Source organism: Magnolia sinica, chromosome 9, assembly GCF_029962835.1.
Source record: "Magnolia sinica isolate HGM2019 chromosome 9, MsV1, whole genome shotgun sequence".
Lineage (NCBI taxonomy): Eukaryota > Viridiplantae > Streptophyta > Magnoliopsida > Magnoliales > Magnoliaceae > Magnolia > Magnolia sinica.
Window position 1 is genome coordinate 73,124,557 of NC_080581.1, and position 27,971 is coordinate 73,152,527.

General features: G+C 43.7%; 1 protein-coding gene across 1 annotated transcript; it reads right to left on the reverse strand.

Moving 5' to 3' along the window:
- Nucleotides 1–1,403: 1,403 nt before the first annotated feature.
- On the reverse strand, nt 1,404–27,967 carry LOC131255114 (exopolygalacturonase-like). The gene is made up of 6 exons (XM_058255807.1): nt 27,962–27,967; nt 27,479–27,674; nt 2,775–2,854; nt 2,364–2,669; nt 1,749–2,264; nt 1,404–1,631 (listed from the first exon to the last, which is right to left on the reverse strand). The coding sequence occupies exons 1-6, from the start codon at nt 27,965–27,967 to the stop codon at nt 1,404–1,406; spliced, it is 1,332 nt and encodes a 443-aa protein (XP_058111790.1).
- Nucleotides 27,968–27,971: the final 4 nt, after the last annotated feature.

The window sequence follows — 27,971 nt, forward strand, 5'->3', positions numbered from 1 at the left end:
TATTACTTATGAAAGGAAAGAGGGTTGAATATTTGTGATGATGGAATTATCTTCTAAAAATTTCTTATTTAAAGTTGCCAATTTATGGTATATGAAATTAATGTAAGAACGACCCAGATGGTGAGCCCACAAGATCTGACAATCCATAACATCTTAAAACTTTCGCACAAAGCCATGGCAATTATTTGAAGTGATTCATCCATGGCAATTCATAACATATCGATGGTCTGGATTAAAAAACCTTGAGCCCAACTTGCAAGAATTAAAAAGCCAACTATATTAAACAAATTCTTAGCTAATGAATCACATGGGTCAAGTCATCCTGACTTATCCTATTTGTCATTTCATATATGATGAAATGCTCTTTTCAATCTTATGGATCGTCGTAATCGTCCTTTGATTTAGGAGTGGCAATGGATGAGGCTAGGGTTGGGCCACGCTGGTGTTGGTTCCAGCTTAGCCCTGATCCCTTGAGCTTTGGCCCCAGCCTTGATGGGGTGAAAATACCTTGGCTCTTGCCCTGGCCCTAACAGGCCATGCTAGATGCAAGGCTAGCCCTATGAGGAAAATGTTGAGCTATTAAAGATTTTTAAGAAACCCAATTTTCAAAATTTTGTGGGGGCAATCCTCCATCCACAATAAATCCTACGTATAAAATATTTTTTATCCTTGAAACATGACTGTGGATCTAATGACCATATTTAAACTACACATGTATGTTGTTAGGAAACCATTAAGAAGTGTTTGAGGCCATTATAGTGGTGCTCGCTTGATGATCAGATTAGGCCATTGGGTTGGGCTTGGCCATTTATCATTGGCATTGGCTTATCCCAACCCTAGCATGGGGACAGATTTTACGCTTTTGCCTATCAATCGGGCTATAAGCTGAGATGTCCAAGTCTTGGCCATTTAGGCCAGGCTGCCCAAGCTTGGCGAATTGCTACCCCTATTTTAATATATGGAAGGGATACTCTTTTCAATCTTATATGCAGAGAATATGTCCTTCAAATCACTGCGGGGATGCATGACCAACACATTTACGTTGGGTGGAGTTAGCCCTTTCTTTAAGACTCGTGGTACCCACGGCTTGATTGATTTTGAGCCAATTCAAACCAATCACATAGTCACAACGAACTCAGGCGAGTCTACAAACACAGTCAAGTCATTAACAATAAAAAATTCATTTGCACTACTTTGCATACCCTACTCCCTTAAGAGCATCCATCAATTTCCATGTATTAACACCCACTTTAAATTGATGAAGATTTTCTAGTAGTATCATTTTCAAATCAATGTAGAAATATAAATCAGAGAAGAAACAATGTATTTTATTCAATGTGTGAACAATAAAGATACAACGTTGTAAGTGTTAAGAAACTATGTATGGGAAGAAGTGAAGAGGATTAGAGGCAAGATTGTGGGCTTTGTGGGCCAGAAGAAGTTCCCTTGATATTAGAACATGAGGATGTGGCGGGTCCACCGTATCCATTGTAGACTAAGTTGATGTTGTTGAGCTGCATATTCTGACATGGCACGCTTTTGCTACATAAGAGATTGACTGCGACTTGTGATGCCGAACTACCTCGAATGTTCGTGAAGCTAACGTCATTGATCTTAACACGTGAAGGGGTCTAAAAGACAAAACACCAAACCAATTTAATCTGAGTTAGGTGTTTGTTGCCCTAAGTTTTAGAGATTTTTTGAAGTAACAAACCACAAATTAATGTACTGAGTTAGTGAAAAGGTACCAGTTGGGTGCATGATGCATATGGGCAATACTCTTGATCTATGATGATTGGATTATAGACATTGTTTATGACTATATCCTCGAATATGAAATTGGATGCAGACAAAATAGAAGAGTCTTGCCATGTCTTGATCCTTAAGCCATTGGTGGTCCCTGTGATGGTGCAGTTCCTCACATTCACGCCCACCACATTTCCTTCATTTGGATACTTTCCGAGGCTACCGATGCTGATTCCGTGTCCTGGCCCACAAAAGATGTTGGAGATGGAGACATTAGAATTGCCGGGTCCAATGGAGATGCAATCATCGCCGGTGCCTATTACTGAACGAGAGATCTTGACCCCACTTGAGTCTCCTATGTGAATACCGTCGGTGTTAGGGCTATCCCCAGGTGCAGAGATGTTAATGGCTTGGAGCTTTATGTTCTTGCACCCCACAATGTTCATGTGGAAGAGCTTGCTATTCACTGAAGATATGCCACGGATCGTTGCATCCGTCACAAACATGAATCTTAGGGACTGTGATTGTTATTAGAATAAACACAAGACACAAATTTCTTTAGTTAGTCATCTTCAAGCCATCCCATGTCCCTAGCTAGAAACCATAATAAAACTTACTGTTGGTAAGAGCTTGCATTTTTTCATCTTAGGGCATTGGTTGTGTGGCCAAGCTAAAGCTCCTTGACCATCGAATGTCCCACCTCCCGTAACCATCAAACCGTTAACGTATTGGAACTCTATCCAGCCGTCGGATTCGAACTTCTCAAGACCAGGGGCCTTCACCACCCCAGTGACTTGAAATGCAATAGTACTCTTACATGGCCCTTTGAACACTACTGGACCCACAAGGAATGTTCCTTTGGGAATCAAAACTCTACCGATACCATCCCATGCACATCCCTCCTTCCATGCATCCAACAGTGCCTACCAAACACATAAACACATGAAGAACTTCAATGGTTTGTACTAATCAAATGTATGTGTATTGCATATGATCAGAATCCAATATCATTGCATGTGCATGCTTACCTTACTGCTGTCTGTTTTACCATCAGCAATTGCACCAAAATCCTTCACATTGAAAACTTTCACTGGTGCAATGGCTTCGGCTACCCATGCAAATAAGAACACCAAACAAGCTATTCCAAAATTCAATTTCGAACCCATTTCTCGTGAAATATATGATATTATGAGATGGATTATGAGATGGTTAAGCTCTCTCTCTCTCTCTCTCTCTCTCTCTCTCTCTCTCTCTCTCTCTCTCTCTCTCTCTCTCTCTCTCAACGATGGAATAAGAGAATCCCATTGGCATTGGGCATTTATAGATCTAAACGTTGCATTTCAAACTTCTTTTGGTTTTTTAACGTTTCAACCACTTTCTTTCTTTGCTTGCCTTTCCCATGTTTTAAGAGAGATATCCTCTCAACGTTGTTAGATATAACATCCTCCTATTCTTAGGTTTATATGTGTTTTAGCTACCAACTTTCTCTAAAATTTCTCCCATTTTTAGTGGAGTTTGTTCCTGGTTTTAAGACCCGGACACATCTCATCATTACTTGCCTGCATCTACTTGGACCTGATTAGCTCCCACTAGGGTCGACTCGGGTGAGTCGAGTCGCTACTTGACTTGAGGCTGAACAAGTTGAGCCGAGTTGCCAAGTCATTTAATGAGTTGGTTTTTTTTTTTTTTTTCGGGTTCCATTGGAACCCACTTTCTCAAATGGTCAGATGATTAGAGCCGTCTATTTTTCTTGGTACTTACATATATAAATAAGCCATCAATATCTAATAATCAATTTATCAATGTTCTAGATCTTTGATTTTTTGGATTTCAATCGGGGCCATTAAAAAAGTTTCTTTTTAATGTTGCAAATTCATCAATACATACTGATAGTTTGCTTCATTAATTCGGCATAAGTTTCGTTAGGTCACACCAATATCATAGCATCCAGGGATTCTGTGACACAACATATGCAAAAATGAACTCTTTTAATTGAAGCATCTCCAAGTAGTGTTGCAGCTTGGATTTTGGTAAACCTGAACCGACTAAGCCATCCTAAATTCGGGTCCGGTTGGGTCAGGTTGTCAGGGTCTGTAAGTCAGGTTAGGATTGGGTTGGAAAACTCAAATTGAGTTGGGTTCGGGTTGTACAAATTCAGGTCAGTTTGGGTCTATTTAGGGTTGAGTATCCAAGAATGTGGGTTGGGTTCTGGAGAGCCAACTTGATCTGGTTAGAATTCGGGTTGGGTTGGGTTGAGTTAGGTGCTGGGTTTCTTGAGGTTGGGTCGGGCTCGGGTGAGTTGCGCAACTGAGCCTATCTTTTGGTAAATATAGTACTTGTGTGAGGAATGCCTAAGGTGGCAATGGGTTGGTTGTCCCACTTGACTCCACCGTGAGCTTGACCCATTAGCTGTGTTTAGTCACATGCATGGCCCGATCAATTTTCATGCTAGAACTAGGCTCAAGGTATTTTAGCCGAACCTAGTCCAACCCAACTGGACTTCATGTGTACATGTGATATTTTAATCCTTAGTTAAGCACATCTTGAATATAGACATTGGTTTCATTCTTCTAAAATGTTCATTTCTTGGAGGATATATGACTCATTTGAGCAAGTGGTAAATTAAGAACATTTGAAAGGGAAATAGGGTTATCAATTTTTGGCTAGGCAGGCTCGGCCAAACCAATTTTTCGGGCTTGGGCTTATTGTGATAGGCCAATTCTTGGTTTGGATGTTCAGTGACCTTGGGTTGCAGGGGTTGGGCTAGGCTAGGCCCATTGCCTCAAAAGTGGGCATTCTTAGGGTTTGCGTGGGAGCTTGTAAATGGAGGTAAATCGGAAATCAAGCTTATGCAATTGTGTTTGAATGAGAGTAAAAGAAATGCATATGAAATCTAAATATTTTATTTGGATGGGAGTAAATGGGAGGAATTGAAATACATTGGAATTTTTCATTATATTCCAAAAAAGAAGTAGATCCAAAGCTCAAGTAGACCACACACAAGAAATAAGGGGAGTTGAATGCTTATCGTTCAATTCTTCTTGTGAGGCACGGAAGTTTTGGATCAAGATGATATTTTTGTTTTCCCTTAATCCATGTTTGTGTTACGTTATGAACAAGTTAGATGATAGGTATGCATCCCTATGGGCCCTAGGCATATTTTAACTTTCAACTGTAGGCATTCAATTCCCCATGCTTCCTATGGTGTGGTACACTTGAGCTTTGGATCTACCTCAATTAATGAGCACGTATGATAGATGGACAATGTGGATTAGACATATACATAACAATGGGCCCCATAAAATTTATAGGCTCAATTTCTATCCATTTTGACCCCGTTTTCAACGCACTTACGCCCACCCTCTTTTATGCTAAATTACTAAATGCTTCTCTTCCAATCAGGTGTGAGAAACAATCATCAATCATTTACACTCTATTTATGGTATAAATTAGAAAAAAGGGTTTTTAAAGAGAGCATTTTATTTACATGCCCATTTACTCACATTTCAATTTATTTCCATGTATTTATTCCCATTCACACACACCTAAAATGACATTTACCTACATTTATTCCTAACTCCCCCGATTTGCCTCAATTACTCTTATCCAAACGACCCCTAGGTGATTTTTTCTACCTGAAAAACCATTTTAAACATAAATGAGTAATCAAATAAATAATTACACTATCAAATGAAAATTACACTTAGAAATGTAAAGAAATAAGAAAATTTTCTTCGAGTGCATAGCTTTTGCAGGAAATTATCCTGCTAAATGAATGACTTAAAGGGGGTGTTTGGATTGTAAGTTAATTTAGATAAGCTACTTATGCAAAAAGTAGCTTATCTTGATTTTTACTTATTCAGTCGACATGTATATTTGGTAAACAACATACTTATTAGCCAAAAAGTAAAAAAGCATGTTTGGTTTCCAACATCATAAGTAATTAGTTTCCAACATCAAAAGTAATTATATATCCCTCAAGTTTGTTTAGTCCCCCTCACATCCACTATTACATGGGGCCAACCTTTGATGTGGAGCATTCATTGTGTGGGGCCCACTTTTGATGTGGGCCATCCATCACGTGGGGCTCATATTGGATGTGGATCATGCATCATTAGGGGCCGGCCTTTAATGCGCACCATCGATTATATAAGGCTCACCTTTGATGTAGGTCATCCATCATATGGGGTCAACCTCAATGTAATTGTCCATGTGGGACCCACCTTCAATATCCACCACACATCATGTGGAGCCCACCTTTGATGTGGGTTGTCCATCGTGTGGGCCCCACCTTCAATGTGGGCCATCCATCATGTGCGGCCCACCTTGGATGCAAGCCATTCATCATTTGTATCAATGGATTTGTCAAATGTTGACCCGAGTACTACCTCAAATTCTTTAGAAGTTAATTGTGGGTTAATTAGCGCTAAACTTGATTACTTGTGAAATTAGCACCAATCACTTTAAATTTGATCTGCAAGACTCAAAACCTGTAGAATCATTAGCGCTATGTTACCCTGAAATCTAGGATTCAACGTTAAATCCAGTTGCTCTCGGGAGTACTTGGAAACTTTGTATCGGACTTGGACCGCACGTCGGAAGTCCGATAGCGATGAGCTTAGACAATTATGATCACCTTGTTGGGCTTGACAATTGCCTCAAAAATCAAGATCAGATGATGTCCTAAGACGATTTGCTTAAGTCCGGAGTAAAGAGTGTGAGAAAGGTGAGAAATTAAATATAAATTTATGAAATCTGAGTCGTGTCACTTGTGCGCCGATTTTAAGCTTTCTGACCGTTGGATTCTAACCCAAATTTACCCTTGGATCAGGGAAGATGGCCCAGACATGTCAAAGTGCCGGTGGACCTGATCGAGTTTCGGTGACCGTTGAATTGAGATTGGTCCGCCACGGCTGATCTGTAAACCCGATTAGTACAAAAACTCAGCCTAACCTAGATCCATGGTCAGTGAGCTTAAGTCTGACCGCACGTGGAAAATGGACTACTAGAAGTGCTCCGTTGGACCGAAATAGACCTGATTTGGTTGTAACCTAAGTATACCTTGGCCTTGGGGCTATTTTCATCAATATTAGGCCTATATAAAGACCTTAAACCCTCACTCTCAAATTCCATACGAATTTTCTAAACCCTAGCTAAGAGAGAGAAGAAAAGAGAGAAAAAGTGAGAGAGAAGTTGGTGAATCATCTTGAGATTTTTCTCTGTTATTCTGCGTCCCTAAACCATCACTTCTGAATCGTTATTCCAGCGATTCTAAGTTCATTCTTGGGTAAGTCAATCAAACCCTAGTCTGTTTTGGAGCTTAGAATAGTCTAAGTGTTGATGTAGCTCATTTTATTCATGCCTTAGGTTATCTAGTCGCCATTGATGAAGACTTATCGTCTGAATCAGATCTGTTGTGCACTTTCTGGTTTAAGGTGCGGATTATATTCGTATAGGTTATGGTTTTTAAGGCTTTCAATGTCGGTTAATGGTTTATTATTGTTGTGGGTGCAATTTCACATGCCAAATGTGATGTTTATATTGCGTTCCTGATATATATGAGTTATATTGAGATTTGTGTATTCCTTGTGTATGTAGAAAGTATCGCATACGTATGAAATATGAACATGTGTTTGCCATGATTAATTGTCGTGTATTTCTGCTAGTTGTATGTGTATTAACTCCTTGGCGAAAGGAATTGTCCAAATGTGTGTTATCACTAACATACGTCATGTATGTTGGAAAGTGTAGTCTGAGTGTTTGTAGAAATGTCTGGATGATGAAGGTGTGTAATATATTATCCTATTTATGGGCGTTGAGAAGAGATTCTCAACTATCTTATTGATGTGTATGATTTCCTACATGCAATTTACATTCTTTGTTGTTTAAATTCAGGCACTACTTATATGTAAATCCATGTTAAGTTGATATTCATCAAATGCTCACATACTGTATGATTAGAATTGTTGATCCATTACCGTTTTGAATTACTAGTATGAATATCTATTATACCTGAATGTGTTTGGGACTATGAAATAGTCCAGGGAATCGGTAATAAACCTTGAGTTCGTGGCCGAGGTTATTTTCGCCACGTAGGACGTGTTTGACGAACCTGAGTCGTATTAGGGTTGTTGGCAGTGGTTTGGCCACACGGAGTGTTTGCGCACTTTATGTCATTCAACTCAACGTGCGCTCGTGCTAGTCAAGCTCGTCAAGTAACCCGATTGTCCTGATGGATGTGCATCATGTATAGACGCTATTGTTTGAATCTAGGGTACCAAACTTACCAATGCAATCTCGTTAATCATTGTACCTTGATCCGCTAAGACTTATGAGCCGGGCATGGTGGTATGGGACACCGTGGTCTAGCTGTCGGCCTACGCTGGGGTGACGAACCTCCCCGTAGTGACCAGTGAGCACACCAGACTTGTGAGCCGATTATGGTGGTATGGGACACTATATCCATGCTATCGGCCTACATTGATTGGTGACGAGTCCTTTGTAGTGACCTCGAGCATACCTTGATACTGCATTGAGGCGACGAGCCTTAGGGTAGTAACTAAGGTATCATAGGCATGCATTGATTGGTGACGAGCCCTTTGCAGCGACCTAAAACCATATGATCGTATGAGATTGTCTAGGACTGACGACCCTAGAATGGATCACTGTGTAGAAATTGATATGAGGAAGGTACCTTAGCTTCCCAATCCTGTTGTATGAAAAGGACTAATAACAACTTGGTAATCATGTTCATGCACCGCATTGCATGTACTTTGGCGTCGTGGGCACTACGGGAGGTTGTTATGCGTACCGTAAGATGAAAATGCTGAGTGAGTGCAGGCGAGAGCATGCATCATTTCTACATACATCCTTACATTAGCAAGAGTAATTAGGACGTGTTTGATTATATTGCCTTATCATTACTGCTTGATTGATTTTATAACATGTTAACTTTTACTGTATAGTTCCACTGAGTTGATCACTCACTCCCACATTCTGGGACGGTGTTTCAACACCAACCAGACTCTGTCTTAGATGCAAATGATGATGCGACCCCCGAGGCAGAGCAAGAGTATGAGGATGACGAGGACGCGTTTTCTTTTATGCAGTTCTCAGGCGGGTTCATGTGAGTCGTGCCCTGAGCTACAGGGATTCTGGGTTTTCTTTGTAATAGATGAATTCATTTTGATACTTATATTTTGAAAACAAACACTTGTAATTATGACCTCGCAGAGCATACATATCTCAGGGACTTATATAGATATACATATATATTTCTTTAAGTCTTTCGCTTGCAGATTTCACCTATCCCAGGATTATGTTTGCAGTTTGGCTTAATCTACTCCATGTTTTATGCACTCATACAGACAACATACATCCATCATTACATATATTGCATAAGTGATGTTTTGAAACTCGGGAGCTGAGTTATGCTCGACCCCTGAATTTCAAGACGTTACAAATGTAGATCTGTAATGTGACAAACTTCCAACGTGTCACGAGTAGAGATCCCATCCATTCATCCATCTAAATTTTTGGTGGTACTCAACCTGGATGTTCAAGATCCTCACCATTCATTAGGTAGGCCCATCATTTAGTCCAAAAGATTAAGATAGTCCACTGCCCACATCAATGCATGCATGTGGGCCGCTCAATGAAATTACTAACTTTGTTTTGGGCCATTGATCTGATGAGCTATAGTAGATAGGTTGTAGCGCCCATTGATTGATGTTTTCCATATTGGTTCTTGACTGTTACTCTGTTTTTTAGCTCAAATCGTGTCAACTGTCCAATTACGGTCCCCACCGATTATTCAACTATCTTAGTTTGATTACCTTTATTTTGGGCCTATAACACATACACATAATGACCCTCGGAATAAATGGTCCTGAGTGGCTCATGCATGTGCTACATGTACAGAAGATTTTCTTGTTGCACTTTGTGAAATTCATGATACCTATGAAAATTTTTACATACAAAATTACTCACTGGCCTTTTTAGTTCAAATGACATAATTTTCATAAATGGGATGATCTTGTATGCCCCCAATAGGGAGTTGAAATTTGCATTGATCAAACAATCTGGTGGCCCTTTTGACCCCTATTATCCTTGTAGGCAGTGTTTAAAGTATCGGTATCGCTACAAGTTTCATTAGCCAGGGATATGGAAACAATATCGATATTGCCAATAATATCGCTAATAACCAGAAATACAGAGAAATATGGAGAAAATGGTGGAATTTTCAACGAAACTTCAGGAGATGTAAAAATGTACATATTTGTATATTGAGAAATTAAAAAAATTGAAAAAGAATGCATACATAACAAGTTTCCATTTAATGGGTCTTTAAAAGCATGTGCTGTTATAAGAAATCAGTCCAACCATCCCATCCAGCATATTATCCGGCCTATTTAACTATCCAACCTTCTATCTAAATATCCATCGATATTGCAAAATATCAACAATACATGATATTTCACTAAGAAATCATCGACAATTGGAAATGAAACAAAAGATTGTGGTCTTAATATGGCGCATGTTGCGATATCAATAACATCGAGAGATTATCAATATTATCAATGATAAATCAAACACTACATATAACCATGTGCTCATAAAAAAAAATTGAAATAAAAAAATTTCTAATAAACAAAATTTTGATGATATCAATATGTTGGCGATATTATTGAAATATCGTCGATACTCTTATTATACAAGCATTATCTAGAATTTACATAGTCAAAAATATTGGCGATGCATTGGTGATATTAATGCATTAGCAATACGAGCGACACCTAAAATTTACATAGTTGAAACTATTGGCGATTATATTAGCGATATTGATACGTTGGCGATACATTGCTAATACCTAAAATTTCTTATACTACCAGCGTTATCGGTATCGCTACCAGTGTTATCAGTATCGCTAAGCTGGAGATAAATATAATATCGGAGATATTTCGATAATATCGGAGATAATTTGAACACTGCTAGGTAATGATCTATACCTATGGATTATGTACCCACGCGATCATCTACCCATTTATTGAATGAATGGTTCCAATCTCATGAAGTGGTTCATGGCTGCAAAGAGCATATTTTCTTGAAAAAATTCTCAAGTTGGTGTGTCACAATTGAAAATGAAGGAAATAAGTTACTTTTAAAAGTTGAAAAGCAATTGTTATAGGGAAAATGGACCGACCGATGAAAAGATGTCAGGTCAGAACCTCGCGCGCTTAACCAAAGTAAACAATGACAGAGACTCTACACCAACCTCTAGCTCCGAAGCTGAGCAGGAAAAGAGGTCGAGCTCGACGTCCAACTAGCAAGTCAGAAGAACCACGACATCAACGAAAGGGGCCCAATCACTCGTCTAAGAAGGCAGGTAGGCATGTCCAAGGTCGGATCATCACAGGATGGTGTACCTCAGGTCGATGTACCTCGCCTCCAGTTTATTTTGACCTGATCTCAACCGCATCCTCCCGAGATCTTAGCCGAAGCTCCAGGAAGCCCATCGCGATACGGATCTGCTCGAGATCTCAGCAAAGAATCTGGGACGATCCTTACAACTTATAGTAGGATTGGGATCCTAGTGCGAGATATCCTACTAAATAAAGAGACCATTCCTACGCCACCGCCTCTCTTACATTATAAAGAGAGCACTTCTAATGGTGAAAGGTACGTACAATCTCTAGCTTAAAATCTCTTACTCGAATAGACCCAGATTCCCTACCTGACTTACGCATCGGAGGGTCCTCTGCATTATCCATGGCCTCTTTTGTTTGTTTCTTATGCACGTATACGAAGGTATAGGAAGGCTAACCAAATTTCAACAATAAAAAAGAATGAAAGAAATAACTTACTATTTATTAAAAGCTACTTATTAAGTTAAATAACTAAACTAAATTAAGAATAAGTAACTTATTAACTTACATAGTTAAAAAAGCTATTTAATTGGTAGTATCCAAATGGACCGGAATGTCTTATCACACATAAGGGCACCATGTACATGCCGCCCCCCCCCCCCCCCCTGTCACGCCCCGAACTCGGAAATCGGGCTCACAAAATTTTCGATCGCCGAATCCGGGGCCGACAGCCTCCGTAGAACCCCATTCTCGGATCCCGGCACCCATTCACCAGGTTCTGATCTTGGGATACTACAAGGAGGGTTTCAAACCCTTAGTCTGATTCATAATGAGCATAACAAAAGCATAACCCACAAACAATAAGCACAAGAACACCACCACAAAATCCACTATGATCAAAAACTTTTTACTACAATGCGACTGAAAGGGGAAAAATACAATGTAATAAAAGAAACAAAACTCCAGAAGCTCGGCTGCACGCTCCAACTACAGCGAGACTAGGGCTGCGACTGTGTCCTGGCGTCACCTGCACGCATCAATCGTGCATAAGCTTATGGAAAGCTTAGAGGGTGGTGTAAGTGTGTGCGCAATATAAACGTGCTCAAAATGCAAGGTCAGAGTAATGCGGAATCATGGTGATGAGCATATGAATGCAATCAGCCGTACCAAGGCTATGCGGTGCAAGATATGAATGCTATCGGCCATAATACGGCCATGCGATGCGAGATGCAACTCAAGCATGCAAATCGTCATCATGTATCAATACAGTTCTCATTCTGGATAATCACCGGGGTTTAGTACACTCCAAGAGGCACTGCCGCTCTCCTAGCCGCATACCCAAGTGAGCGTAAGAAACCTCACTATCCGCGGCCAATAGTCCGCCAATACCTATCCGCACGTCGATAGCGAACCCATTCGCGAGCTGGTCAAACTCACCTAGTATTGCCCCCTACCCTCGGGCGAGTAAGGCCACACCCCTTTCCAACCGACCACGACACGGTGGGAGACGCGGCCTCCTCGGTATTCGGCCCTCGTGCGCTCATATATCCACTCGGTCTCGACATTGGAGTCATCCTCCTGGTACCATCGGGTTTAGGGATTTTCACCAGGGGACATCTATGGTGCCCGTATGCTAGAACCAAATATTTCCTGTTTTCAATCTTGCCATCCACGATGTATCTGTGGAGGCTATGGCCTGATGTCGCTAGGGCATACAAGAACTACAATCACACAAATGCAAGTGCATGAATCATACTATCACTCATGCAGCCTGTATATACCATGCACTTATATGAGGCAACTCCGCCTATCAGGGAGCCTATAAACAGTCTATCCAAAGGTATATGCTATGATCGGTCATTCCTCACATCAGGCATACATATGGTGCGAATGATCATGAATCATGCATCTATACTAAACATGTAATAAGAGATGGGTTCTAGGTATAATGGAGATGGGCCTAGACGGCCTACTTACCACAAGTTTGGGCCTATCAGTGGGCCTTAGGGAGAGCTATAATGCGGACATTTAACCAACATTATCAATGTGGACGTCAAACCAACATCGCTCCCAAGGAATGGCCTTCCATGAATCACATATTGTAATGGGCCTTTTGTACATCTAATTGGGCTTTGACCCAAGGACCCAAATACATCAAATGGGCTACATAACATGAGCCCCATATCTATATCAAGGTGGGCCTCAATGGGCCTCATAATATGGACCTAATACAAATCAAGGTGGGCCTCAACAAGGACCACTAATGCATGAAGATGGGCCTCCATAATGGGCCTTAAATTATCTCCAAAACAGTTGAACAGTGGGATGAAACACATACATTATGATGGAGCCCACACTAATAGAGGGTGTGGTTTACAATACTTACATAAGTGGGGCCACCAAAATGCTCATTTTCCACCCAGCCTAAGGCCCAATATAATGTTTATTTTCCACCCAACTTAAGGCCCAACATAATGTTTATTTTCCACCCAACTATTCATAGGGTCATGTGGGCTAGGGTAGAGCCCACTGTAGTTTTTATTTATCATCCAATCTATCCATAAGGTCACGTGGGCCTGGATAGGGCCCACTAATATTTATTTATATATATTTTTATTTTTCATACAAGATGGGCCCACTGTAATGTTTATTTTTCATACAAGAGGGGCCCACTGTAATGTTTATTGACGTCCAGCCTGTTCACGGGGCCACGCAGTCAGGAACCGGCCCACCGAAATGTATATTTTTCATCTAACCTGTTTCCCAGGTCGCGTGGGCAGGGAGCCCACCGTGACGTGCATTTGACGTCTAACCTGTTTATAAGGCCACCCGAATGGGGGTGGACGTGGGGCCCATCAAAATGTGATTCACAAATCCAGCCCATCCATTATGTGGGTCCCATCTAACTGACCGTACAGACCAAGTTTCAACGACATCCAAAACTCAGGTAGGCCCCACCAAGTGATTTTATATGTTTAGGCATGTCTTCACGTGCTTTTAAATGGTGTGGTCCACATGAGTTCCGTATGAGCCTGATTTTGGTATGGACGGACGGTCCGCGAGGACCCATCAAATTCACGGTGTTGATCTTCAAAACACATCAAGGTGGGGCCCACAGCTGGGGCCGTGAGTCCCAGCCCGTCCGTCCGTCAACCGCGAGCGCAGGCAGCGCCTCTGGCGCTCTGACAGCAGCAGCATGCGCTGCTTCTTCTTTTCTTTTTCTTTAAAAAAAAAAAAAAAGGATTTTCTGTGGTTTTCCACAGACGGGGCCCACATCAGAGAAATCCATCCCGTTCATTAGCTTCCATATCTCAAGACCATTCAAACGAGCCCGATATATAGCATGTTTTTAACGAATAAAAACATTAGAGCGGGTTTTAACGGTACACGTTACTGTTTCCCATGGTATGGCCCGTAGGATTGTCAGATTAACCTCAACTTCTGGCTCAACGCCTAAAATGATCTGGGGAACGAAATGGACGGCTTGGATTATGCATATACATCAAGGTGGGGCCTGCATGAGAGGCCCACCTCTCCCTTCCCTTTTTGTTGTTTTTTTTTAATAAAGCACTGTTTGCAACGTCCAGCGTCCAGGGACGCTGGACGATTTACAAATTCTCATCATTGTGGTGGGTCCCACGTAGACATGGCCCACCACTATATATGCATATACTTATAATATATCTTATATTATATATATATAATACATATTATATTATATACGTTATATATATATTATATAAAATATACACATATAAATATATACATATATATATATATATAAAGATGCATTGGACCCATCCAAACAATGGATGGTGTGGATCATCACCTGTAATAGAGTGGGCCACACCGTCTGATGTAGATGGACAGAGTAGATGTAACACATATTGGTGGGATCCACACCATTACAAAGAAAGAAAGAGAGAGAGATAGAGAGAGAGATACACGGTGAGATAGAGGAACCCCGCCACTATGGGCCCTCTTGATAAAATCACATACATCCAAATGGGTCCCACCAACAAGTGGGCCCTAAAATTTAAAATAATGGAAAATCACCCACCTTATCTTCTTTCTCCTTGCTCCCTTGGACTCCTTAGCTCCTAACCTTCACTTTTAATGGAGGTTGATGAAAGATGAATGGTTGAGATGGAAGATGAGAAGGTGTAGATGGAAGATGGAAGGTGGGCCACACTTGAGAGGGAGAGGAAGCTTGGACGTTTGAGGCTTGGGGGTTGCTTGGAGAGATATGAGAAATGAGAGAGAGAGGGGTGATAAAGATGGGTAAGGTGTGATGGGGGATGGTTTAGGTTGAAAAATTGTAAAAGGGGTATGGTTGATGTTGAAAATGGAAAAAAGAGGAGTGGTGAGGTGGAAAGAAGGTGGACTTTTGAAAAAAAAGGGAATGGGTGAAGTACTTGATGTAAGGCTTACATTAATGGTTGATTGATGGGACTAGTTGTGTAGAGATTCCCTCGAAATCCGTAATGCGCGGTGTTTCTTCGGAATAAACGCTGATCGGCATCTTCTTACCTGGGTATCGGTTCGGTGCGCAAGTCACGGCGTTGGAACCGCGGCGACGATGCGGTCGCTCTGATACAACTTTCGGATCAAGCCGACGTCGGTGCGCGGGACCTGGCTTAGGATCGTGCGCAAACACCGAATACGGTGTGAAGGTTGCCGAAATTTGACCGAAAGGACGGCGGAAGCTAACGGAATGGTACGGATTAGAACATAGGTCTTACAGCTCTCCCCACCAAATAAAAATTTCCTCCTCGAAATTTACACAATCAAAGCAAGGAATCATAACTCATAATAAAGAGGAAACAAGGCATCGTCGAATAAATATTAGAGACAACATTCAACATACAATATACAATCAATCATCAAAAAGATGAGGATAGCGCTCTCGAATCTCAGCCTCGCGTTCCCAAGATGCTTCATCCACAGAATGGTGACCCCACTGAACCTTCACCAAGGAGATGACCTTAGTTCGGAGGACCTGCTCCTTCCGATTAAGGATACGAACTGGCTGCTCGATGTAAGAAGCGTCCTCACGAACCTCCAACGGCTGCCAATCGATAACAGGAACTATGTCTGACCCACACTTCCTCAACATAGAGACGTGAAAAATGTTGTGGACACCAGACAACTGATATGGTAAGGCAAGCCGATAGGCCACAGCGCCAATGCGCTCAGTGATCTCGAAAGGTCCTATGAATCTTGGGGCAAGCTTGCCCTTCGCTCCAAATCTAACTATGCCCTTCATGGGCGAGACCTTGAGATACACATGGTCCCCTACATCAAACTCCATGGGACGACGCCGGCAATCAGCAACACTCTTCTGTTGGCTCTGAGCTGTGCGCATCCTCTGCCTGATAATATCAATAACCTCTGATGTCTCCTACACAAGCTCAGGACCTAGGAGACGCCGCTCTCCAACCTCGGTCCAACAACTCGGAGATCTGCACGGTCTGCCATATAATGCCTCAAAAGGAGCCATGCCAATGGTCGCCTGATAGCTGTTGTTGTATGCGAACTCAGCCAATCGCAAATGCTCATCCCAGCTACTACCGAAGTCAATCACGCAGGCCCGAAGCATATCCTCAAGGATCTGGTTGACCCTTTCGGTCTGGCCATCGGTCTACGGATGATACGCGGTACTGAGCTACAAATCAGTGCCCATAGCTCTCTGAAAGCTCCTCCAGAACTGAGACGTGAACCTCGGGTCTCGGTCAGAAACGATCGAGACTGGTACGCCGTGCAGTCTCACAATCTCCTCAATGAACAACCTCGCAAGCCGGTCCAAGGGCCAAGTCGCACGAATCGCAAGAAAATGTGCCGACTTCGTCAGACGGTCCACGAGAACCCAGATAGCGTCATGACCGCGTTGAGTCCTCGGCAAGCCCATAATAAAATCTGTAGATACGTGCTCCCACTTCCACGTCGGGACGCTCAACGGCTGCAATAGACCAGAGGGTCTCTGATGATCGGCCTTGACACGCTGGCATGTGTCACACTCGGCCACAAAACTGGCAATCTGGCGCTTCATTCCTACCCAATAATACTGTCGCCTCATATCCGGTACATTTTCGTCGAGCCAAGATGGATAGAAAACCGCGATCGATGCGCCTCGGTCATAAGATCTCTACGCAACTCAGGAATATCCGGGACACACAATCGGCCTCTAAAGCGAAGTCCACCATCAGCACCAATCTGCCAATCTGTCTGACTCTCAGATGCGGCATCTGCTCGGTAATCCTGTAATGACTCATCTGTCTGCTGAGCCTCGATCACCCTTGCGACAAGAGAGGGTTGAATCGACAGGCTCGATAACTGAACGATAGAAGACTGCAGACCAAAATCAAAGTCGTACTCTGCTATATCCTCGAGCATCTTCCACTCCTGAATCATCATATGTGCCACCAGGCCTCGTGGCTGACGGCTAAGGGCATCCGCCACCACATTCGCCTTGCCTGGGTGGTACTGGAGGTTAAAATCATAATCCTTCAGAAGCTCCATCCAGCGTCTCTGTCTCATGTTCAGCTCAGACTGAGAAAATAGATACTTCAAGCTCTTGTGGTCAGAGAAGAGCTCGAACCTAACCCCATAGAGATAGTGTCTCCACACCTTCAATGCGAAGACGACTGCTGCCAGCTCCAAATCCTGCGTGGGGTAGTTCAGCTCATGAACCTTGAGCTGACGAGACGCAAATGCTACAGGTCTACCGTGCTGCATCAGGACAGCACCTAATCCAATACGCGAAGCATCGGTAAATACCACGAATCCATCACTCCCAGAGGGAAGAGTGAGGACAGGAGCGGACGTCAGACGGTCCTTCAGCTCCATAAATGCTCGCTCACAGGCGTCACTCCAAATAAACTCTGCGCCCTTCCGAGTCAACCTGGTCAACGGGGCTGCAATACGGGAGAAGCCCTTAATGAAACGCCGATAATATCCCGCTAAACCAAGGAAACTGCGGATCTCGGACGCAGTCGTGGGCTGACCCCACTGACGCACTGCCTCAACCTTCGAGGGGTCTACTGCGACACCCTCCCTCGTCACCACGTGACTGAGGAATCTCACCTCCTCCTACCAAAACTCACACTTCTCCAGCTTCGCATATAGCTGGTGGGCACGGAGGGTCTGCAAGGCGATCTCCAGATGCTGCATATGGTCCTCACCGGTCCTCGAATATATCAGAATGTCGTCGATGAAGACCACAACAAACTGATCGAGATATGGACGAAAGACCTCGTTCATCAACTACATGAAGACCGCGGGTGCATTGGTCAGTCCAAAGGACATGACCTGAAACTCAAAATGACCATAACGCGTCCTGAAAGCTGTCTTCAGGATGTCCTCCTCTCGGACACGAATCTGATGATAACCAGAACGCAGGTCAATCTTCGAAAAGAACTGTGCACCCTGCAGCTGATCAAATAAATCGTCTATCCTCGGGAGCGGGTATCTGTTCTTAATCGTGACCCGGTTGAGCTCGCGGTAATCTACGCAGAGCCTCAACGAGCCATCCTTCTTCCTAACGAAGAGTACCGGCGCTCCCCAAGGCAAACTGCTCGGACGAATGAATCCCAACTCACGCAACTCGTCCAACTGACGCTGCAGCTCACGCAACTCCATCGGTGCCATACGGTACGGGGCCTTCAAGATAGGCGCGGTACCAGGCACAAGGTCGATCTGGAACTCGATATGACGGCGAGGAGGCAATCCTGAAATTTCCTGGAACACGTCGGGGAAGTCGCAAACAACCGGCAACCGATCAATACAAATGGCAATAGGCTCCTCGACTGCACAGGACATCAAGCAAGACAACGGCTCTCCTTTGGGCTCAGCAATGAACTGGAACTGCGGCAAGCCTGGTATGCAGAATGTGACTGTTCTCGCAGAACAGTCCAAGATAGCGTGGTACTCGGCAAGCCAATCCATGCCCAAGATAACGTCAAAATCTGTCATCAGCAGCACAAACAAGTCAGCAGGAAAAAAGATATCACCGACAAGAACTGGGCAAGATGGACAGAAACAGCCCAATACTGTGGTCCTCCCCAAGGGCGTCGATACGATCAATCCCTCACTAGTAGACTCTGTCTGCAATCCAGTCGATCGGCAGAAACCCTCGGACATGAATGAGTGAGAAGCGCCGGAATCAAATAATACTCGAGCGATGCATGAAGAGACGGGAAGTATACCCTCGACGACTCCTCCGGATGACTGCGGGTCCTGCTGAGCATCGTAGAACCTAGCCTGAGCTGGCTGGGGAGTTGTCTGTCCTCTCTGAGGTCCCTGGTGCTGCTGCTGCCTCTGCGGCGGCCTATACTGCTGCCTCTGCTGCTGCTGAGGTCTCGCGGCCGAGGTGGCGTGGTCGCGCCGATGGGGTCGCTGCGCCGAGGCTCGCCGAGGTCGTCGCTTTGAAGGCTGCTGTGGTGCTCTCAGCGGATGTAGGTGAGGCTGCTGTGATCCTCTCGACTGCTGCAGATGAGGGCGAGGGTACTCAGACAGGCGATGCCCTGTCCCACCACATCCAAAACAAGTCCCTGCAAATGGCTGCTAGGGTGGCGCTGGAGGTGCTGCTGGGGCTGCTGGTGCTCTAGCAGGTGGGTGGCTCCTGTACCTCTGTGGTCGTCGCTGCTGCTGGGAGCTACTGGAGGGGGTCTGCCTCTTCTGACCCCTCCTCTGATCTCTATCGGCCTGCGCGCCAGCCCACTGTCTCGTAGATCTGAGCCCTCCGCACTACAGCCTGAAAGGTCGGAAGCTTGTGCCCAATCACACAGCCTCGAAGACCGTAATGTAAGCCGCTCTCGAAACGGCGGGCCTTTCGCCCCTCATCATCAACCATATATGGCGCAAACCTCGATAGCGCCACGAAACGAGCCGCGTACTGTGCCACGGTCATGTCCCCCTGTACTAGAGTCTCGAACTCCAATGCCCTCTGGCGTCGAATATGGTCAGGGAAGTACTGCTCCTCGAATCGGTCTACAAAATCATCCCATGTCCAGACGTAGTCAGGTCCTGCGACGCGGGTAACCGAGGTCCACCAGTGCTCGGCCTCGCCCTGAAAAAGAAACACTGCCAACCGAACTCGCTGCTCGGTCGTGCATGACATGGTATCGAAGATCTTCTCCACATCGGAGCGCCACCTCTCACCGGCCGCTGATTGGCTCGCCCTGGAAACGCGGAGGGTCAAACTGTCGAAACTCTCGGAGTAGGGCACTCGCGCGCTCCGCTCGCTCGGGCGGTGAAACAACCGGTGTCTCGCTCTGCCCCTGAAATGCGGCCGTCACAGCCTGCAACATCTGCTGCAACTGAGAAGCACTCACCGATACGGTCGGATCCGCACCGGTCTCTGGTGGAGGAGCAGTATCCTCAGGATGTGCGGTATGAATCTCTGGTAAAGGAGCGACATCCTCAGGCTGGGCAGTAGGAATCTCTGGTGGTGGAGCAGGGGTCGTAGGTGGTAGTGCGGGAGCCACAGGTGGTGGAGCTGAAGTATCCGATGGTGGTGCGGGAGTCGATCGGGTCACCCTCCTGTGCGCCATGTCCTACAGGAAAGAGCGAAGGTGCCTATCAACTTAAAGGCTCACGAAGGCACGCATGTTAAGGGTCTGTAATAAAAGATCGCTAGGCTATCCGAACTTAGGACTTAATCATTCATAGCAGACATGTAATGTTGTTCTTGGTTATTCCCGAGTTATGCTCTGATACCAACTTCTGTCACGCCCCGAACTCGGAAACCGGGCTCACAAAATTTCCGATCGCCGAATCCGGGGCCGACAGCCTCCGTAGAACCCCATTCTCGGATCCCGGCACCCATTCACCAGGTTCCGATCTTGGGATACTACAAGGAGGGTTTCAAATCATTAGTCTGATTCATAATGAGCATAACAAAAGCATAACCCACAAACAATAAGCACAAGAACACCACCACAAAATCCACTATGATCAAAAACTTTTTACTACAATGCGACTGAAAGGGGAAAAATACAATATAATAAAAGAAACAAAACTCCAGAAGCTCGGCTGCACGCTCCAACTACAGCGAGACTAGGGCTGCGACTGCGTCCTGGCGTCACCTGCACGCATCAATCGTGCATAAGCTTATGGAAAGCTTAGAGGGTGGTGTAAGTGTGTGCGCAATATAAACGTGCTCAAAATACAAGGTCAGAGTAATGCGGAATCATGGTGATGAGCATATGAATGCAATCAGCCGTACCAAGGCTATGCGGTGCAAGATATGAATGCTATCGGCCATAACACAGCCATGCAATGTGAGATGCAACTCAAGCATGCCAATCCTCATCATGTATCAGTACAGTTCTCATTCTGGATAATCACCGGGGTTCAATACACTTCAAATGGCACTGTCGCTCTCCTAGCCGCACAGTCCAAGTGAGCGTAAGAAACCTCACTATCTGCCTAGCCAATAGTCTGCCAATACCTAGCCGGCACGTCGATAGCGAACCCATTCGCGAGCTGGTCAAACTCAGCCTAGTATTGCCCCCTACCCTCGGGCGAGTAAGGCCACACCCCTTTCCAACCGACCACGACACAGTGGGAGACGCGGCCTCCTGGTATTCGGCCCTCGTGCGCTCATATATCCACTCGGTCTCGACATTGGAGTCATCCTCTGGTACTATCGGGTTTAGGGATTTTCACCCAGGGACATCTATGGTGCCCGTATGCTAGAACCAAATATTTTCGGTCTCCAATCCTGCCATCCACGATGTATCTATGGAGGCTATGGCCCTGATGTCGCTAGGGCATACAGTAACTACAATCACACAAATGCAAGTGCATGAATCATACTATCAGTCATGCAACAGCCCTGTATATACCATGCACTTATATGAGGCAACTCCGCCTATCAGGGAGCCCATAAACAGTCTATCCAAAGGTATATGCTATGATCGGTCATTCCTCACATCAGGCATACATATGGTGCAAATGATCATGAATCATGCATCTATACTAAACATGTAATAAGAGATGGGTTCTAGGTATAATGGAGATGGGCCTAGACGGCCTACTTACCACAAGTTTGGGCCTATCAGTGGGCCTTAGGGAGAGCTATAATGCGGACATTTAACCAACATTATCAATGTGGACGTCAAACCAACATCGCTCCCAAGGAATGGCCTTCCATGAATCACATATTGTAATGGGCCTTTTGTACATCTAATTGGACTTTGACCCAAGGACCCAAATACATCAAATGGGCTACATAACATGAGCCTCATATCTATATCAAGGTGGGCCTCAATGGGCCTCATAATATGGACCTAACACAAATCAAGGTGGGCCCCAACAAGGACCACTAATGCATGAAGATGGGCCTCCATAATGGGCCTTAAATTATCTCCAAAACAGTTGAACAGTGGGATGAAACACATACATTATGATGGAGCCCACACTAATAGAGGGTGTGGTTTACAATACTTACATAAGTGGGGCCACCAAAATGCTCATTTTCCACCCAGCCTAAGGCCCAATATAATGTTTATTTTCCACCCAACTTAAGGCCCAACATAATGTTTATTTTCCACCCAACTATTCATAGGGTCATGTGGGCTAGGGTAGAGCCCACTGTAGTTTTTATTTATCATCCAATCTATCCATAAGGTCACGTGGGCCTGGATAGGGCCCACTAATATTTATTTATATATATTTTTATTTTTCATACAAGATGGGCCCATTGTAATGTTTATTTTTCATACAAGAGGGGCCCACTGTAATGTTTATTGACGTCCAGCCTGTTCACAGGGCCACGCAGTCAGGAACGGGCCCACCGAAATGTATATTTTTCATCTAACCTGTTTCCCAGGTCTCGTGGGCAGGGAGCCCACCGTGACGTGCATTTGACGTCTAACCTGTTTATAAGGCCACCCGAATGGGGGTGGACGTGGGGCCCATCAAAATGTGATTCACAAATCCAGCCCATCCATTATGTGGGTCCCATCTAACTGACCGTACAGACCAAGTTTCAACGACATCCAAAACTCAGGTAGGCCCCACCAAGTGATTTTATATGTTTAGGCATGTCTTCACGTGCTTTTAAATGGTGTGGTCCACATGAGTTCCGTATGAGCCTGATTTTTGGTATGGACGGACGGTCCGCGGGGACCCATCAAATTCACGGTGTTGATCTTCAAAACGCATCAAGGTGGGGCCCACAGCTGGGGCCGTGAGCCCCAGCCTGTCCGTCCGTCAACCGCCAGCGCAGGCAGCGCCTCTGGCGCTCTAACAGCAGCAGCATGCGCTGCTTCTTCTTTTCTTTTTCTTTTTTTAAAAAAAAAAAGGATTTTCTGTGGTTTTCCACAGACGGGGCCCACATCAGAGAAATCCATCCCGTTCATTAGCTTCCATATCTCAAGACCATTCAAACGAGCCCGATATATAGCATGTTTTTAACGAATAAAAACATCAGAGCGGGTTTTAACGGTACACGTTACTGTTTCCCATGGTATGGCCCGTATGATTGTCAAATTAACCTCAACTTCTGGCTCAACGCCTAAAATGATCTGGGGAACGAAATGGACGGCTTGGATTATGCATATACATCAAGGTGGGGCCTGCATGAGAGGCCCACCTCTCCCTTCCCTTTTTGTTGTTTTTTTTTAATAAAGCACTGTTTGCAACGTCCAGCGTCTAGGGACGCTGGACGATTTACAAATTCTCATCATTGTGGTGGGTCCCACGTAGACATGGCCCACCACTATATATGCATATACTTATAATATATCTTATATTATATATATATAATACATATTATATTATATACGTTATATATATATATATTATATAAAATATACACATATAAATATATACATATATATATATAAAGATGCATTGGACCCATCCAAACAATGGATGGTGTGGATCATCACCTGTAATAGAGTGGGCCACACCGTCTGATGTAGATGGACGGAGTAGATGTAACACATATTGGTGGGATCCACACCATTACAAAGAAAGAAAGAGAGAGAGATAGAGAGAGAGATACACGGTGAGATAGAGGAACCCCGCCACTATGGGCCCTCTTGATAAAATCACATACATCCAAATGGGTCCCACCAACAAGTGGGCCCTAAAATTTAAAATAATGGAAAATCACCCACCTTATCTTCTTTCTCCTTGCTCCCTTGGACTCCTTAGCTCCTAACCTTCACTTTTAATGGAGGTTGATGAAAGATGAATGGTTGAGATGGAAGATGAGAAGGTGTAGATGGAAGATGGAAGGTAGGCCACACTTAAGAGGGAGAGGAAGCTTGGACGTTTGAGGCTTGGGGGTTGCTTGGAGAGATATGAGAAATGAGAGAGAGAGGGGTGATAAGGATGGGTGAGGTGTGATGGGGGATGGTTTAGGTTGAAAAATTGTAAAAGGGGTATGGTTGATGTTGAAAATGGGAAAAAGAGGAGTGGTGAGGTGAAAAGAAGGTGGACTTTTGAAAAAAAAGGGAATGGGTGAAGTACTTGATGTAAGGCTTACATTAATGGTTGATTGATGGGACTAATTGTGTAGAGATTCCCTCGAAATCCGCAATGCTCGGTGTTTCTTCGGAATAAACGCTGATCGGCATCTTCTTACCTGGGTATCGATTCGGTGCGCAAGTCACGGCGTTGGAACCGCGGCGACGACGCGGTCGCTATGATACAACTTTCGGATCAAGCCGACGTCGGTGCGCGGGACCTGGCTTAGGATCGTGCGCAAACACCGAATACGGTGCGAAGGTTGCCGGAATTTGACCGGAAGGACCGCGGAAGCTAACGGAATGGTACGGATTAGAACACGGGTCTTACACCCCCCCTTTTCTTTTTTCTTTTTTTTAAAACCCTAACTCTATGTAACATCACTAAACCAAAGGAAATGGCTGAGATATTGCACATGTTCGACACAATGACACGTGCGGATGAGTTCTTAATCCACTCTAATCCTGTAGTGTATCATTGGATGGAAGCAAGGATGATTGACTTGTTTTAGTGTTTAAGGGATGATTGACTTGTTTTAGTGTTTAAGAACGTCAATGTTCTCCATTTTCCTTTTTATATTAGGGCTATAGACAGGGTGGCCCTTGGGTTGGCTTTGCCATAGATTACCTGTTGGGGCTTAACCTAACTAACAAGCGCAGTGATGTTGCTGTTGGATGGTGCTTTGTGGGCCCCACAATAATGTATGTGTTTTATCCACAGCATTCATCCATTGTGGATCATTATTTTAAGGCATGAGCTAAAAAATGAGGCAAATTGAAATCTCAGGTAGACCACACCATAGAAAAACAACAGTGATCGAACACCCACCATTAAAAACTTCCTAAAGTCCACTATAATGTTTATTTGCCATCCAACCTCTTGATTGGGTCACACAAATGTGGATGAAGGGAAAACATAAATATCAGCTTGAACTAAAAAAAGCGTGGCCCCCAAGAAGTGTTTAGTGGTGGGTGTTCATTCACCACTGCTTTCCTGTGCAGTGGTCCACTGGATGCGGATTGCATACTGACAGTGACAGTAGCAAGGTACCTACTGAGCCTAAAAATAAGGCAGATCCGAATCTCATATGGACCACAACACAGGAAAGAATGGTGATTGAACACTCACCATTAAAAACTTCTCATGGGCTGCAAAAGTTTTGGATTAAGATGATAGTTGTGTTTTCTATTTATTCAAGTATGCATGACCTTATCAACAGGTTGGATGACAAATAAACATTACAGTGAGCCCTTGGAAGTTTTTAATTTTGGTCATTCAATTGCCACTACTTTCTTGTGATGCGGTCTATTCTAGATTTTATTCACTCTCATTTTTGGTTTCATGCTTTATAATGATATGGAAAAATGAAAAAATGAATGGATGGCCTAGATAGGACACATATATCATGGTGGGACCCACATAGCAATGTTAGTAGCCACCTTGCTATTGACGCTGTCAGTACGCAAATGTGGATCTACCTCATTTTTGGGTTCATATGCATGCCCTAAAATGAGCTGGCAAAATAATAAAAATAGATGGATGGAATGAAAAAAACGCATGCATCATGGTGGGTCAATAGAGCACCATTATCCAATCCTCCAACACAAGCTAGGGCTATTCAAATTTTTGATTTTACCCGGATTGCATGACAAAAATAGTCCAATTAATCTAAATGGAGAAATTAATTCTACCCTTTTAAGTCATAAGGGCTCAACATGCACCCATACCCTACAGTCACATGTGCATGTAAAACACCAACGTGCATGTATCTATCAATGAGCAAACCTGACAGACATTTTCAAAATCCAAACCATCCATAAACTCTTCAACTATACATATGGCATAGTACCATGGCAATCAAGATAGTCCTGGACCCAATTTTGAGTGGCCTACAACAAGATACCATAATAATAGAATCTTCTGGCCTCAGGGTCCATCATAATAGTTTTGGGCCACATAACTGTGGGGCCCACTTGGGCAATTGAGTGTATACACCGGGTGAGGATTGGGTATACTACCCTCGCCTGTCCTGATCTCGTAACAGGCAGGGTGAATGGGGTGTATAACAGGCAGGGCTTTGAGGGGTCCACCATGATGTATGGGTTTTATTCACACCATATGTCTATTTTTATACCTTTTTTAGGGTATAAACCCAAAAAATGAGGCAGATCCAAGGCTCAAGTGGACTAGTACACTAGTGGAAACAGCGGTGATAATGACACTCACCTTTGAAACCTCCTTAAGGTCCACCTTGATGTTTATTTGCCATCAAATCTGTTCATTAGTTCATATAGCCCTAGATGAAGGGAAAAATCAAATATAAACTTTATCCAAAACTTCTATGGCTCCAAGAAGTTTTCAACGATGAGAATTCAATCCCACTTGACCTTGGATCTGCCTCATTTTTGGGCTTAAACCTTAAAATGACATATGGACAAATGGACCAACAGTGTGGATAAAACCCATACATCATGGGCTGCATTGTGTACATTACCCTGCCCACTAAAATGGGTTGCAGAGTAATAAGAATAATAAAGTGTCATACTGAAAATACATGTGCATATTTACATGTATCACTTAAATAATCCAAGTGGTCATGCCATAGAAATGAATGGACAAGTAATTGATACTTGTGTAAGACTGCAACAGCTATATGCGCCAGCCAGAATACTGTAAATTGGACAATTGAATTAATGTAGTTTTAATAGTCACGTGGTTTTGCTCTTCAGGTATGCTATCCCTTTCTAACTATCACACCCATTACACCCAAAAATCATAATCATATGCAGGTCATAACAAAGGAAACTGATTATTTATATGACATTCAATACGTTTTGTGTAAGAAAGAATGAATAAGTGGTTTTGACACCTTCGATTCTCAAAACCACCATCCACTCTCGAGTTCCCTGCAGTTGCTACAGTTGGTTCCGCTGTGGGAATCTCAGATTGTCCTGCCGTCTGGGTTTGCTGATCCACTTCCATTTTGTTTTCATTAGTAGCGGCGTTGCTAGGTAAGCCTTCAGCAGAGGCCTCATTTTTCTCTTCACCTCCTTCGAAATTCAGAGGCTGTTCTCCGGACTTTGCCTGTGATTCCAACAAAGGAAACTGATTATTTATGTGACATTCAATACGTTTTGTGCAAGAAAGAATGATTCAAAAAATAGTATTTCAAGATTTAGTTGAACCATACCACATTAATTAACAGGTTTAAGTTTATGAGATGGTTACCTTATAATTGAATTAGTTGTATTTTACAAATAAAGAGCAAAACAAACTACGTATAAAAATCCATGCTAGTTCACACCTATCAAATATTTTCCTTGTTCTCCATTAGCTTGACATCTCTTCACTACAAGAAAGATGAGAAATACCGGCATATTT